Below are 13646 nucleotides of genomic sequence, written 5' to 3'. Positions count from 1 at the left end.
CTGAGAGTGAATGTGTCCACACACACTGTACTGGAAAAGTAACAGTAATCAAAGCCACAAGTGAAGAGCAGAAACACTTTATTCTCTGTCACTCTGTAGTACATTGGCATCGTGAAGCACAACAATTACTATAGTTTCAATTAAACACAGTTTGATTTTATTATTAGTTTATTATTCTAAACTAATACACAGTTTGAATCCTATTCATTAGTGTCACTGTGTAAATTGTGTTTTGGGTACAGATGAAGGTACAGGACAGTAACCTGGTGTAGAAAACACACAAACACAGTGTTAGAGTTTGGCGAGGTAGACTGCAGCGCTGCAGCGCAACTCTGCAACTGCACCGTTAAAAGTTCCCGGACTTCTCTGCCTCCCGCCCCGGTTTCTCGGCCTCCTGTCTTCATCCTCACCATTTCACTCACACTCATCTGCACACCTGTTTGCAGAGTGAAGTCAACCAGAGCCAATCTCGACTGGTCGTCCCATCTTGTGTACCGATTTGTCACCTCCTTTTCATTCCTTCTCCTTAAAGCTGAAGTCACAAACCAGAGAGAGATGGTCAGACGGATAGCTGAAGGATGGAAGCCTGTTTGGTCCAATCTGTTCCTCAGTGGGCATTTCCAACACAGCGTCTACTCTTAGTTTGTCCCGGCTGTACCAGATGTAGTCCAGGGTGGCACAACATTCCCCTGATGGCCGAATCTTCCATGTTGTGTACTCTGGCTCCGTCAAACCATCTTGGCTAAGTTTCTTATAAGCAGAGTCCAAACTTAGAGGTGATGTAATAAAGCGTCGGTACACCTCCTCGTTTGGAATTGCATTGAAATCGCCGCATATGATCAGAGGAATGTCAGAGCTGGGATCAGCAGTGGGACTGCTGGCATGTTTCTGGACCAGATTCTGGAGGTGTCGCAGGAGGTCGGAGCCCTGAGCGCTGCGGAGCCACTCCCAGCCAGAACGGGCTTTCAGATGGGTCACGGTCACGCACATGCATCTTGCTGTGCTCCGACAACGCAGTAATGTCACTACGGCAACCTGTGGCAAGAGAGCAGTGTGTTAAAGATGCTTCTGAGTGGCTTTTTATGAGACAAAAGTGGAATTTTACCCACCTGATTGGTTGGAATCCTCATGGCAGAGAGCCTTATGCTCATGCTATCCAGGAGCTCGAATCGCGACTGGTCGAAGAACAGCGCGCAGCCATCGGGGCCGTTGTTGCCCTCCACATCTAAGCAGGGTGACCAGGGTTTGGGGCAGAAGTTGCTGCTGTAACCCAGGCCTGCCAGGACCGGCTGGAAAGTGTCATAGTAGTGGTCAACCTCCTGCAGACACAGGATATGAGGTCGGTAGGTGAGGATCTCCTCCAAGATGAGATACTTCCTGCGGGACCAGCTGAGGGCCTCCAGGGGACACTGGACAAAACTGTCAAGTCCCTCGCCAAGAGCTGAAGAACAGGAGAAACGGGGAGACGTGACTTCAGTAAAAAGTTTCACTTTAACATGAGTAGTCAAACAATGCTTCATGGTTACATTAGCAATTCTTCAAACAAGATTTCTCCTTTGGAAAAACTGTTAATTTGGAAAATGTTCATGCTGAGACACCTTTCGCCATTTTCAAGTTATCACCTGTCTATGTCTAGTTACCATTATTCATAACTGCGCATAGGGACTATATATCTCATCTGGCCTGGGAATGCCTTGGGATCCACCAGAAGCCACCGTGACCGGATCCCGATGGATGGATGGATAAGCATATTTAGGCCTACATCTTTACCACTGAAAAACTTAGCTACACAGATCAAGTTGTAATGTGATTTATTTTTCAGGAATTATTTCCCGCTGAACAGTTCTGAGTAATTGATAACTTTGTTTTAAATATTAATTGACGACTTGTATACACAACATGGATATACAATCACCTTGTAAAACTGGTATAACTAACACATCAGCAAACAGCTGCTTATTTTCACGTTAGTCACTTATTTACACACCCAGCGTGATTAGCATGCTCCATGTCTGCTGATGTAATTATACTGACTACCCAACGAATGTAAGTCCAATATTCACTGTGCTTCTAGCTCTGTGTTGCAACTTTTGAAAGGAACATCAGTTTTTTTCAATCTTGCTAATTGTTCAGTCTTCTCCATCAGCTAGCTTAACTAATAGTGAACTTTGGTGCTTGATTTAGCTGCTAATACTCTTTCTTCTCTCTTTGTTCAGTTAACTCACTAAATTTGTCTGTTGTTTGGAGCTGGTGGGTAGTGCACAGTTCTTTTAAACTGAAACAGATGCCTGCAACCAGACAGAAGAGGTGAGAGTGGACCAAAACATTAGAGCTGCAGCCACAAAAACTAAAACAACCTAAAAGACCCCAAACGCTTGGTAGGTATGAGGGGAACTACAGAGTTGGGTGATAATTATTTGTGTGTTCATCACTATTGTCAATATGAAAAAATTGATTAGTGCAGCTTTAACTTGTTTAAAAATGAATGGAAGTAAATGAAAGGAAGGATGAAACCTGATATCTCCAACTTCACTATGTGTTAAATTACCAGTAAGAAGGATTGGCACACAGTTGATCTTAACTCGCTGGATCTGTCACATTCAAAATCACACCCTATTTTAAGTTCATATCTGTCATTCCATATATCAAACCTACAGTCTAATGTCATGTGATATAGACATATACCTTGGGCCAGTATGTTCCACTGCATCACCCTAATGGGGCTGCTGGGGGCGCTGTCTCCATCATTAAGGTTGATGAACTTCCTGTGGAAGCGAGCCGGTCTGTCCCTTAGGGCCTCCTCACACTCTCGAAGCAGCTCCACTGGATCAAGGGGACATACAGCGGACCCCCTCTGCTCCTGCAGGACAGACAGATGGGACACTTGACATTTATTTCAGCACAGACGGAAGATTTAAATACATATCTCTTGTGCTACTTTTTGAAAACTGCAGAGGACAGAAGGGGAGGAGTCACCTGGCAGAAATCTGGATCCAGGTTTGTGTCCGCAGGCTGGTGGGGGTCCAGGTGGGATGGAGGGAGAGGGAGAGGAGAGCTGCTGCTGAGGGCCTGAGTCAGACTGCTGTACAGCCTGGTGGCCCCTCCACCCATCGGACACACTGGCGAGGTAGAAAGAACCAAGGATGGTGGGTGAGGACAGAGGCACACAGAACATGAACTGGAGTGGAGGGATTTATTTTACATTTCAAACACACATCTGTAAATGAATGGCAAGGAATGCCTCTGAATAGCAGGCGGTGCTGCTCTACAAATCCTTACAAATCCTTAATGGTTTATTCAGTGTTTGTTGACCTTCAGCTCAGATTATCAGGCCAGGGAGTGAGCACCTCTCACACCGTCTCACCTGTCCAGTCATCTTGAGCATCAACTGTGACAAATCCCTGTGTTTTCCAGTTGATAAGATGACTAAAGTATTCCTGATGTGTACCCTCAGTGTGATTGTGTGAGTGCACCTCAGCTTGCCTTTTGTCCTCTTTCAAGAACCTGTCCTCTCACATGTGAACTGAATCATTAATGCAACCTAAAAGAAAGACTGACGCTTCCCAACGACTGTCAGAGTTTTAACAAATGAGTTGACAATTAATTTTTATTGTTACTACATCACAGGTCTCCATCTCTTCCACTGCGGTGACACAATTTAAGTTTTTTTGCCAACATGAGAACAAGCTGTAAGCACAACACTGACCTATCATCACCTTAGAAATAGATACATTAAAGCTGCAGGGCCTCAAAATCAAAACAAGGAGCTAAATGCTGTGTAAAGCTGATGGGAACTGCAGAGTTGAGTTAGAATTCTCTGTGGGTTCATCATGGCAAGCAAACACTTTCACATCACACATATTCATGTGATGCATGAACATGAAAATATTGATTACAGCAGCTTTAAATGTCACGTATAAACTCTCATGTTGTTGGATAAACAGGCAGAACAGCAACTTTCAATTTTAAATTATAGGTTGGCAGCAGTCACACCATGGTGATAATATGCACTGTCACATGCACACACAGGCACCATCTGTTCTTCTAGTTTATGCCTCCATGAGTGTTTAACATGGTGGCTGTTTGTGGGAACTTTGAACTGCAGCAGGTCAAATCAAAGTGGGTCAATCTGACTGGCTAACATCAGGCTTATTCTACTCCAAATGCTGCACACAGTAAATAATATTAGTAATACTTAAAGTATTAAATTAAATCACCATTAAACCTCCAACTGTTGTCATCTGCAGAAAGAACATTACAAAAAAACCCCCAGAGATTTGTGCTTTAATTTTCAAAAAGCCAACATATCTGGGCCAATTAAATTTCAACTAGAGTCCTAATTGCTCTCCACTGAGGATAGTCATGCAATGAGTTCTTTAAATCTTTAAAAAATGTTGTGCACTTTCAATTAACCAGAACTGAGACTGATCTTAGCTCTGTCACACAAATTCTGGTAACTAACTACTCCTCAGCCCCTCTGAACTAGAACTATATGACTATAAAAGGAGAGACCAAATACCACTGATGTTTAGGATCCATCCAGTTCTGTGTGTGAGAGATAGAGAGAGGGATTTCAGTGACGAGTCGTGAATAGCTACTTCTCCTTTCCACATATAAAACAAACTGGTGCATTTTGCTGAACATAAACAAAACTTTTTTTCTCTTTCAGACATTAATGCTAATAATTCATTTACATACAAGCACACTTACTGCTCCACAGCACAGCACCCTCGCCACCTCCACCTCTGATTTGATTTTAAACACTTAAAATGACCATTCATACATATACTACACATACTGTACATCCAAATGTGTACAGTATGTGTCGACAATCGTCAACAAAATGTCAAATAGCTGCCTCTTACCCATAGTCTCCATCACTGTCGACAGCTATGTCCACTCTGCACTTCAATAAAATGTCCTCAACGCGTCTTTGTTATGCTACTGCCACCCTAACAGGTACTCTGTGTTACTGTCAGCTGATTAAAGCTTCTTTGCTAAGCTGAAAAGGATTTTCACTGCAACAGGAGACAGTGGCATGTGTTGTCTCTGTGTGAACACTGAAATCTGACTTCTCATCGCTCACTGCTGCTTATAAAACCTCTGGGAGGCAGAGAGAGAGAAAAAGAGAGAGAGAGAGAGAGATTAGGAAGTATAGACGTCATCAGGCCATATGGAGTATTACAGGTCATGTGCTGGTGAAGGAGAGAGGGATACACTGCGCAATCCAAACCGCTGCTCTCTCACAGTGACAGTGACACACACACACACACACGCAGATGTATTGCTGATTTATTCATTATACTGACTTTGTCTGGAGAGTGACACATGCTTGTTTGAACATGAATACACAGCAAAAACACTCTCACAATAAAACAAACACAAAGTGTCATGTCAAAGCATAAGTGCTGTTGTACACACACCTGCACAACAATGATTGCATGAGTGTACAAATATGCTGTGTGTGTGTGTGTCTTGCAACAATAACTTCCTCAGTTTGCATGTTGTAACAGCACCTCAGTCACAGTGATTACAGTTTATCGTTACTGATGTTGCATCAGTGGTGAGCGTTGTTTTCCACGTAGCTCATTGTACTTTTCCAAACTTGCAAATCAAGTTAATGAGATTTTGGGGGTGAAATGCAAGTCTGTTGTTTCAATTAGACTGTACAATTAGAGCACGACACAGCTATTCTCAACATGTGGTTCAAGGCTCCCACAAGGGATCGAGGAATAAATGTGAGGGGTCATAAGATTTAAGAAACAAACTGAAGAAAATACATTTCTGCAACACAGTCAGCCTGTTTTTTTCTCTTTTTCCCCCAAAACTCTTTTGTTAAACATTGGATAGTTTTTTCTCCTCGGGGTCACTTAAATGTATTTAAATGATTCATTAAACTTTAGCTGAACTACTACTGTCTCTAGACAGCAACATGTTCCTAAGCATGGCAATACCTTCTTTTAAACAGCGACCCTGCAGTATTGCTGTTAGGAAGACCCCTCATCACGCCATCTTTGCTTGTTTACACTGAACTAACCAATGGTGGCATAATGTCGCCCCAGTGTGTGATTTTAGATCGCATGCTGGCATTCCAGAATCAGATGCGTGACGTGTAACACAACAGCAGTGTCTGTCCCGCAATGCTGGCTTTCCCTTTAACGCAGATGCTGATTCGGCTCTATAACTACTACCACTGCTGGCTTAAAGGCAGAACAACAATGCCCCTCATTCCCTGTTTGTATACAGCATGTCAAGGCTGAATAATGGTGCAACATTCCTGCCTTAAACAGGCTGTATATAAGGGCCTAATGTTGGTCTGTTTGTCTGAGACTTGAGATTTTCAGACTGAAATGTTTTAACAACTGTTTTTCAATAAAATATCCCAACTACTACTAGATGGATTGCCATGAAAGTCACAATTTTAATCAGTTTGGTTATCCCTTAACTTTACATATAATCCCATCATTAGGTCAAAATTGGAATTGATACATTTTCATTTTCCAGTTTACAGTATTGCTTTGACATCAGTGTCAGCACACGGACAAGCAGACAGTGTCTCTGTTGATTTGTGAGTGATGACTCATATGTGCTCAGACTGTGCAAGTCATTACACATATACCGCAAGTCACGACACAATGACAAAATACTTGATGGAAAATACTGTATGGATGGTACTTTTAAACAGCAGGTGGTGGCTAAAAAAAAAAAAACATTTTCCACAAGCAACTGATGTCCAGACAGGCTGACTGACCATTCACTGATACACTGTTAATATATGTTTGTATGTGCATGCTGCTTTAAGGGCAGTGTGAGTCATGTGAGTCCTGTGGACAGTGGACGACCTATTAAGCCCCCTGGCAGAATAATTTACTGTAGTAGGGAGAGATAGGGAGAGAGCGAGAGAGAGAGTATGTATGAGAGTGAGAGAGAGTGAGTGAGTTGTGTCACTGTATCCTTTAGTGGCATATTGACATTTTCACATTGAAGGGCAGCTGCCTCATTATGTTACAATATGCGGGTGTGTTTTTATGTGTGGGGTGTCTTTTGCAGCAGCTGAAACAGTTGCATCATGTTAGTTGTAATCTTTGTGAAGGTACCACTACTGTGTATAATCTGTGTAAAACAGAAACCAAATGACAGATCAACATGGTCATCACTAGAATCACACCAACAACATGGGCAAGAAAAAATGTATAATTAAGTTTTGTTTACATTTGTGATAAACTATAGCTTAAGACTGGAGGTGAAACCATAATCAGAATCATATATTAACAGTGCCCTTTGAAATCCATAAAGCCTGTTTTTAACTGCAAAGAACACCACTCTAAAAATGGTGCCATCATATTTTCCTCTATATCTTCCAGATCTGAAAGTGAACATCTTGTATGTTATATCTAGTGTGGTGTTAAATTGCTCTGTAGTCTCTGACCTTTAGACAGGCAGCCTCCTCCTCCTTTAGCTGTCTAAACACAATCTACAGCATAAAGGGAGCCTCTCAGTCCATATGAGCTGTTCAAATAGTTACTGATCCCCAGCTGTGGATCAATAACTACTTCAGTAACTCTTAGGGATGGTGGCTTGTTTTGAGACAAATTTCTGCCCATTTAGATCATACATTGTACAGCCTGTATGAAAAGTGCCATTTGTTTACCAGGAGAACTTGAGACAATTTGTGAGAATATGTAAAGGAGATTCTCCAGGTCATGTCCAATCTGTCTCTAAAAATCACATGGAATAGGAAACTGCTATCACTCCAATCACTCTGATATCATTACATATCGATTTTGTGCCCTATTTACAGCCACGAGGAACATCAGTGCTGCAGGTATTGGGAACAGTTTTGTTGATGTGTTACAAACTAATAATGTAATTTAATGAGTTTTGCTTGTCCTGACTCTTGAAAATGCTGAAGCATTATCTACAAGGCACACCACTATCCCTGGTTTAGGATGAGAGCACTGAAAATACTGTCTGATCCCAACATTTTTTCAAAGTCCTTGTCTCTGTCAGAGCATAATTAGCAGAAACTCGTTATCAAAGATTAGAGTATAAGGTTCTTTAGAAGCTGTGCAGATTGTGTGCAGATACAAAAGGGACCTGTGTATTTCCTAAAAGGGACTAAAAACAATTGGACACAATCAAATAAAAAGCTTATGTCTAATGTTCATTTTTCAGAATAAAAGACAGTTTTGATCTCAAAGTGTGCAAAAATATAAAATATTATTAAAGTCACAGAGGTTGTTTTTTTTTCAGCATAACAGCAGCAACTGTCCTTCAAGTGAAGATAAAGTGGAAAAATCAAAGTTTTGTCATGACAACAGAAAAGTGTACCTGTATTTTGGCAACAACTGCTCACAGACATAAGTACTGATATGAGAGAGGAATTATATGCAGATACAGTCTGACGAGAGATCACTAAATATAATCCACAAAACAGTTTTGAACATGTGCTATGATGAGCAAAGTTTACTTTGTGTTTATCTGAATTCTTACCTTCTTTACTGGAATAAACTGATGATTTCCCTTCAGCTCCACTCGTGCAGCTGCTGCCTTGTTTTCCAGCTGTCTGTCTTTGCCTTTCTGTGGTCGTAGCAGTGTGTGAGACAGAAGCAGGGAATGTACCTCTTTGTGCAAGTGTCTGTGTGTTTTTGTTAAGCCCTCTAACCGCAGGGCAAGGTCACAGCAGAGAGAAACCTGGTCCCTTCTGCCATCTGCTGGTGGGAGCAACACAAGAGGAAGGTGTCTTTCATCACACCAAACCTCATGCAGCCTGAGAAGAAAAAAGATATTTAATTGGGCTCAGTCATACTGAATCAAACAAAAACTTAGCATGGCTACTGCATTTTACTTTTACACCTAATGTTAACAGTAAAAAAGCAGTTTTCATCAAACAAATACATTTGCAACAGGTAAATGGTGGTATATGGTGGAAATTAACCACTACTACTTAAGCACAAACACTGAGGAACATCTGTTACTGAACATCACGTGTCTTATGTTGAGTCCTCTGCTGTCACTATACTTATTGAAGCTCTATATAGCTATAGCTATATATAGATATAATAGCTGCTGTGTGTGCCAAACACTGTATATATGAAATATAGCTACGGTCCTGCTTGAAAGTTTGTGAACCCCTTGAGTAGTTAAGATTTTTCTGTTGTTTGACCATGATTTTCTTATTTTATCATCACCACTTTTTATATATGAAATGTCAGGTTTATGTTTTGCATGTACTAGTTTTGTGGGAACTGTGTGAGTAGCCAAAAAAACTATGTGAAACATGGAATTAGTGAATGTGGGAAAGTAAGTGAACCTCCAGCTGCACTGGTAAAGTCAAGTAGGTAAAAGATTCAGGTGAAACACATTTAGGTGCCCAATTAATCAATTAAGCAGCTTAATCAAATGAAACATCCTTAGGAAGGGGTTTGGGCAGCACTGCATTAAAAGAGAGAGAAAACCAACCAAACCACTGTAGTGCCAAGGTGTACCCACACATATCAACACTGCAAAGGAAAAGAGACTTCCAAGGACATCAGGAAGAAGGCAGTGACAGCCCAGCAGTGTGGGGAAAGCTATAAGACCACCATTAAGATTTAGAGACTTTATTTATTCCACTTGTGGGAAATTTACAAATGGAGGGCATTCAAAATGACTCAAACTCTGCCTAAAAGTGGATGCCCATTAAATCTATCACCAAGAAGCACCAGAAAAATAATAAATCAGGTAAAGGCCAAACCACACATCACCTCTAGAGAGCGGCAGAACTCTCTGGCAGCATCAGGGATAAATGTACATATGTCTACAATCAGGCGAATACTGAATAGACATGACAACCAGGGGAGGATTGCTAGAGGGAAGCCTCTGCTCTCAAGAAAAAGCAAAGCTGCCTCTTTAAACTTTGCCTGAGCACTTAGACAAACCAGAGGCCTTCTGGAAGTCAATTCTCTGGACAAATGAGTCCAAAATAGAATTATTTGGCCACAAAAGAAAACCCAACACTGTGTACCAAGAAAAGAATCTCCTCCTCTCAACGTGGTTAGCAATGCTTCCAGATGGGCAAATCAAACAAGAGAGCCACAACACAACAAATATTCTCTGTTAGGTCTCCCCACAGGATGTGACTATGTGGACTATCTGTATCTCTGTAAGTTTTCATATTATAGTCAGATAGTCAGTCTAAGGTGGTATGTAGTAATTGTTATTCATCTTAATAACTCCATTCCACCCCAAGACTGTGAAGAAACTGAACATAGATTTAGAAATTAACAGTCAATATTCATATAGACCTTTTTCACAGCAGACATCTTTACTTGTCATAGGAGGAAAAGCCCAGGTGTTCTGAGAAACATTTATAATGGCTGTGGGATTCAGTCATCATTAGTGGTATTATTTACACCTGAGATTTTTCTACTGTGACACGTAAAAATGTCTTTCATGAAAAATGCCTATTGATAGGGAAAATTAGACAAAAAAATAAACCTACAAAAAGTTTTTGCCATATTAAAATAAACTATGTTCAGAACCAAAACTGACTGAGATCTAACAAAATGTTATATTAGTGCTTTGTTCACAGCAGACATTTTGTCACAGGAGGAACAGCACAGGTGTTGCTAATGCCGTTAATGATGGCTCGGTTCTAGCAGGTTAAAGCAGATTAAAATAATCATATTATCACAGACACCTGTGCTTGACAAGTCAAACGTTGTGCTTTGAGCTTTATTAGAATTTTCATTATAAATGAATAGAAATATAACTGAACTCATTAAGACACTTGTGACTCTGTGACACAGAACTAGAGACAGTTTTATCAACTCAGCTATGTTGGTCTATACTGTAGTTGTTTTATCTCCCAGTCGTTTGCTGAAATCTAACATTTGTTGGTGTAGGAGTGTGTTGACATTTCCTAACTGCTGTCTCCTAGTCTTCAGATGGTTCAACAGAGCACTCATAGACACCAACAGAACACCATCACTGCTCTGACACTGCTCAGTTACCAATAAATCCTCTCTCCATGCTTCCTGTAAACTCTCCAACAGAGCCTTTATGTCCTGGTTGAACTGCTGAATCTCCTGCCAGTATCTGTCTTTGTTCCTCCTGGCTCTGCTAACATCCTCTGTCATCTGTCTGATGCAGAGATGTAACCTGCTGTTCTCCATGCTGAACCTGCTCAAGTTTCACGCTATTGTCATAGATGCTCATTTCCACAGCTCTCAGCTCTGCGGCCTGTTTGTCGAGCATGTCCACGTAACTCGCTCGCATTTCCTCCAGCTCAGCCTTCATCCTCTCTTTAGGCTGAAGCAGAGAGCTGGTTTTCTCCTTCAACACCTGAATGGAACAGCTCCAGCTCAGTCCTCCTGCTCCTCAGCTCAGCCGTGAGCCTTTTCAGTCTCTGGTGCCTGCTTTGCTCCTCGTTCCACTTGGCCTCCACTTCCTTCAGCATCTCCTCTTTCTCTTTCATCTCCTTTTGCTTCTCCTCGTTGCACCTTGTGATGCTCTCAGTCTTTGCATTGCACTGCTGTATTTCCTGATGGTAACTGACTTCTATTTGTCTGTACTCCACCTTGCACTGGGTCACGTACCTCATTAGTAAGTCAGCGTCCACACTCTTGGGCTGACGCTGCTGGAGCGCGGCCTGCTCTTGCCGCAGCTCCTCAAACCTGCTCCTTGCGTTGCTGATGTCAGAGGTCATTTTCGCCACGTGTTCCTCCTGCTTCGCCTTCGCCTCCTCCAGGAGTCTCTTCAGCCTGCTCTTCTCCTCCTCGAGATGGCTGATGTTCTTCTTCTCTGCATCCATGTTACCGCACAGCTCCTCCTGATTCCTCTCAAACACACGCTTGTTGATCGTGTCGGCTTCCAGCAGTTCTTTGATCTGCTTGTCCATCTCTTTGATCTCCTTGCTGTGTTTCACTATGGAGGCAATGCGCTCCTCCAGCTGCATCTTGGACCGCTCCAGCTGCTGGGAGACGTGGGAGTACTCTGCCCTTACTTCGTTCTCCTCATCCTGCCGGCGCTTGAATATCTTATAGATTTGAGTCAGGAGGTCCTGACAGAGCAACCCTGATGCTCGACCTTCCTCTATTTTACCCTCCACTGTGGAAATTTCCTCTTTAAGACGCTGAATGGCGAGGCTGAACACTTCTCCTAACTCACACAACTCCTTCTTCAGCGTTTCTCTTTGTTGCCTCAGTTCGTGATGCTTTTGGGTCTCCCCTTCCAGCTGTTTCTCAAACTGGCATCGAGATGCTGTCAGTCTTTGGAAATTGCTTTCTAGCTTGGTCATATCAGTAGTGAGCTCTCCCAGACGGTCACTGGCTTCTTGTTTCTTGTCGTTGACTCTCTCCAGCTCTCTTCTCCTCCTCCTGATCACTTGCTTCTGCTGCTTAATTTCCTCATCTGTCTGATCTGCTTCTTTGGACAGGTTGTCCTTTTTCATAGTGAAAGCCTCTCTCTCCAGCACCATGTTTTGCTCCATTGTTATTCTGTCCTGTTCAACAGCAGCGATGTGGGACTTCAGCTCCTTTATCTGTTCCTGTGTCTGATCCAGCTGCATTTGCAACCCGTGTTTGATGGTGATTTGATCATTCAGAGCAGTGATGGCCTCTTGGTGCTCAGCCTTCACTTGATCTCGCTCAGGGTATAGTGCTTCGTTTTGGCTCAAGAGGGCTTCTTGCCTCCTCACAGTGGCTTCTTGCAGCTGACAGACTCTGTTTAGGTCTTTGTGCAGCTGCTCGATCTCCTCAGCGTTAGCTGCCCGGGCAGCTGCCACATCTGCCATGATTTCCTGGCTCATTCGTTCACGTATATTGTTAATCTGGTGTCTTAGCTTACTGTTTTCTATGGTTTCCACTTCTAAATGCTCATGGGCAGCTCGTCGGTCCGACTCCAGGTCAGTGACAGCAGCAGTCATCTCTGCCAGGTGAAGGCTGGCTTCAGGAGCGAACGGTACACCCTCCTCTTTCAGCTGGTTGTCCAGTTCCTTTAAATGCTCGAGAGCAACCATGACGGCAGGGAAGTCGGGGACCAAGCAAGAAGCCATTTTTGTCAAATAAATGTGTGTTTTGTTTTAGGTTTCTGGGTGTTTTATGCTCAAAAGCGCGCCTGCTGCTCGAAAGTTCAATTCGTTTCTCCCCAACGACAACTTGTGAGTACGGTCGCCATGGCAACAACTACCCCATCACGAAGAAGGAAAAGAAGACAGCATGCTACGGCAAGTCGGCGAGGCCACAATGTTGTTAGCAGTGCCTAACCGTCAGCTAACCTTGAAGCCAAGTGACTGCTTGCACTTAACCTGTAACTAACCACAAGAAACCAAGCTAAACCGTAGTTTAGACATAGGGCAGACAGGACAGTGTGACTTCTGTGAAACATGGACGAACATGTATCCTACGAAAGAGCCATTCGCGTCTAATGTCCTGAAAAATGCCACGGTATAAATGTTAAGCACTCAACAACGGGTCTAGTGCTTACCTGCAAAGCGAAGCAATTCCTGTGAGGACGTTTAGAATCACCCTCGGTTCCCCAACGCGTGTATGAGAGCCGAAAACACTAGTCAGACGTGACTGGTATGACAGCTAACGCCAAACTGTGGGCAGCAGTAGAAGAGTATACGAGCCTCGTTATTGCCAGATTTGAAGATTTCACGTAAA

The 13646-nt window shown here is 42.7% G+C and overlaps 2 protein-coding genes across 4 annotated transcripts; both read right to left on the bottom strand.

The window, feature by feature from the left end:
* Nucleotides 1-61: 61 nt before the first annotated feature.
* On the bottom strand, nucleotides 62-13603 carry LOC108900154 (nocturnin). Of its 3 annotated transcripts, none has more exons than XM_018701038.2 (6): nucleotides 13468-13603; nucleotides 8494-8770; nucleotides 2977-3119; nucleotides 2686-2860; nucleotides 1110-1441; nucleotides 62-1035 (listed from the first exon to the last, which is right to left on the bottom strand). In XM_018701038.2, the coding sequence occupies exons 3-6, from the start codon at nucleotides 3109-3111 to the stop codon at nucleotides 514-516; spliced, it is 1164 nt and encodes a 387-aa protein (XP_018556554.1). In that variant the 5' UTR covers nucleotides 3112-3119; nucleotides 8494-8770; nucleotides 13468-13603; the 3' UTR covers nucleotides 62-513. The 3 variants fall into 3 exon arrangements, with proteins under 3 accessions (XP_018556554.1, XP_050926815.1, XP_018556552.1); XM_051070858.1 differs by lacking the exons at nucleotides 8494-8770; nucleotides 13468-13603 and adding exons at nucleotides 4520-4545; nucleotides 4866-5097; XM_018701036.2 differs by lacking the exons at nucleotides 8494-8770; nucleotides 13468-13603 and adding an exon at nucleotides 4866-5096.
* Nucleotides 9602-13301, bottom strand: LOC108900153 (cingulin-like protein 1). The gene is given in 3 exon segments (XM_018701035.2): nucleotides 9602-11156; nucleotides 11158-11334; nucleotides 11336-13301. Coding segments are annotated over 3 exon segments (2208 nt in total). The 5' UTR covers nucleotides 13037-13301; the 3' UTR covers nucleotides 9602-10826.
* Nucleotides 13604-13646: the final 43 nt, after the last annotated feature.

This window comes from Lates calcarifer, linkage group LG5, assembly GCF_001640805.2.
Source record: "Lates calcarifer isolate ASB-BC8 linkage group LG5, TLL_Latcal_v3, whole genome shotgun sequence".
NCBI lineage: Eukaryota > Metazoa > Chordata > Actinopteri > Centropomidae > Lates > Lates calcarifer.
Note: the sequence above shows the minus strand (reverse complement) of the source record. Positions and strands in the feature narration are given on the sequence as shown.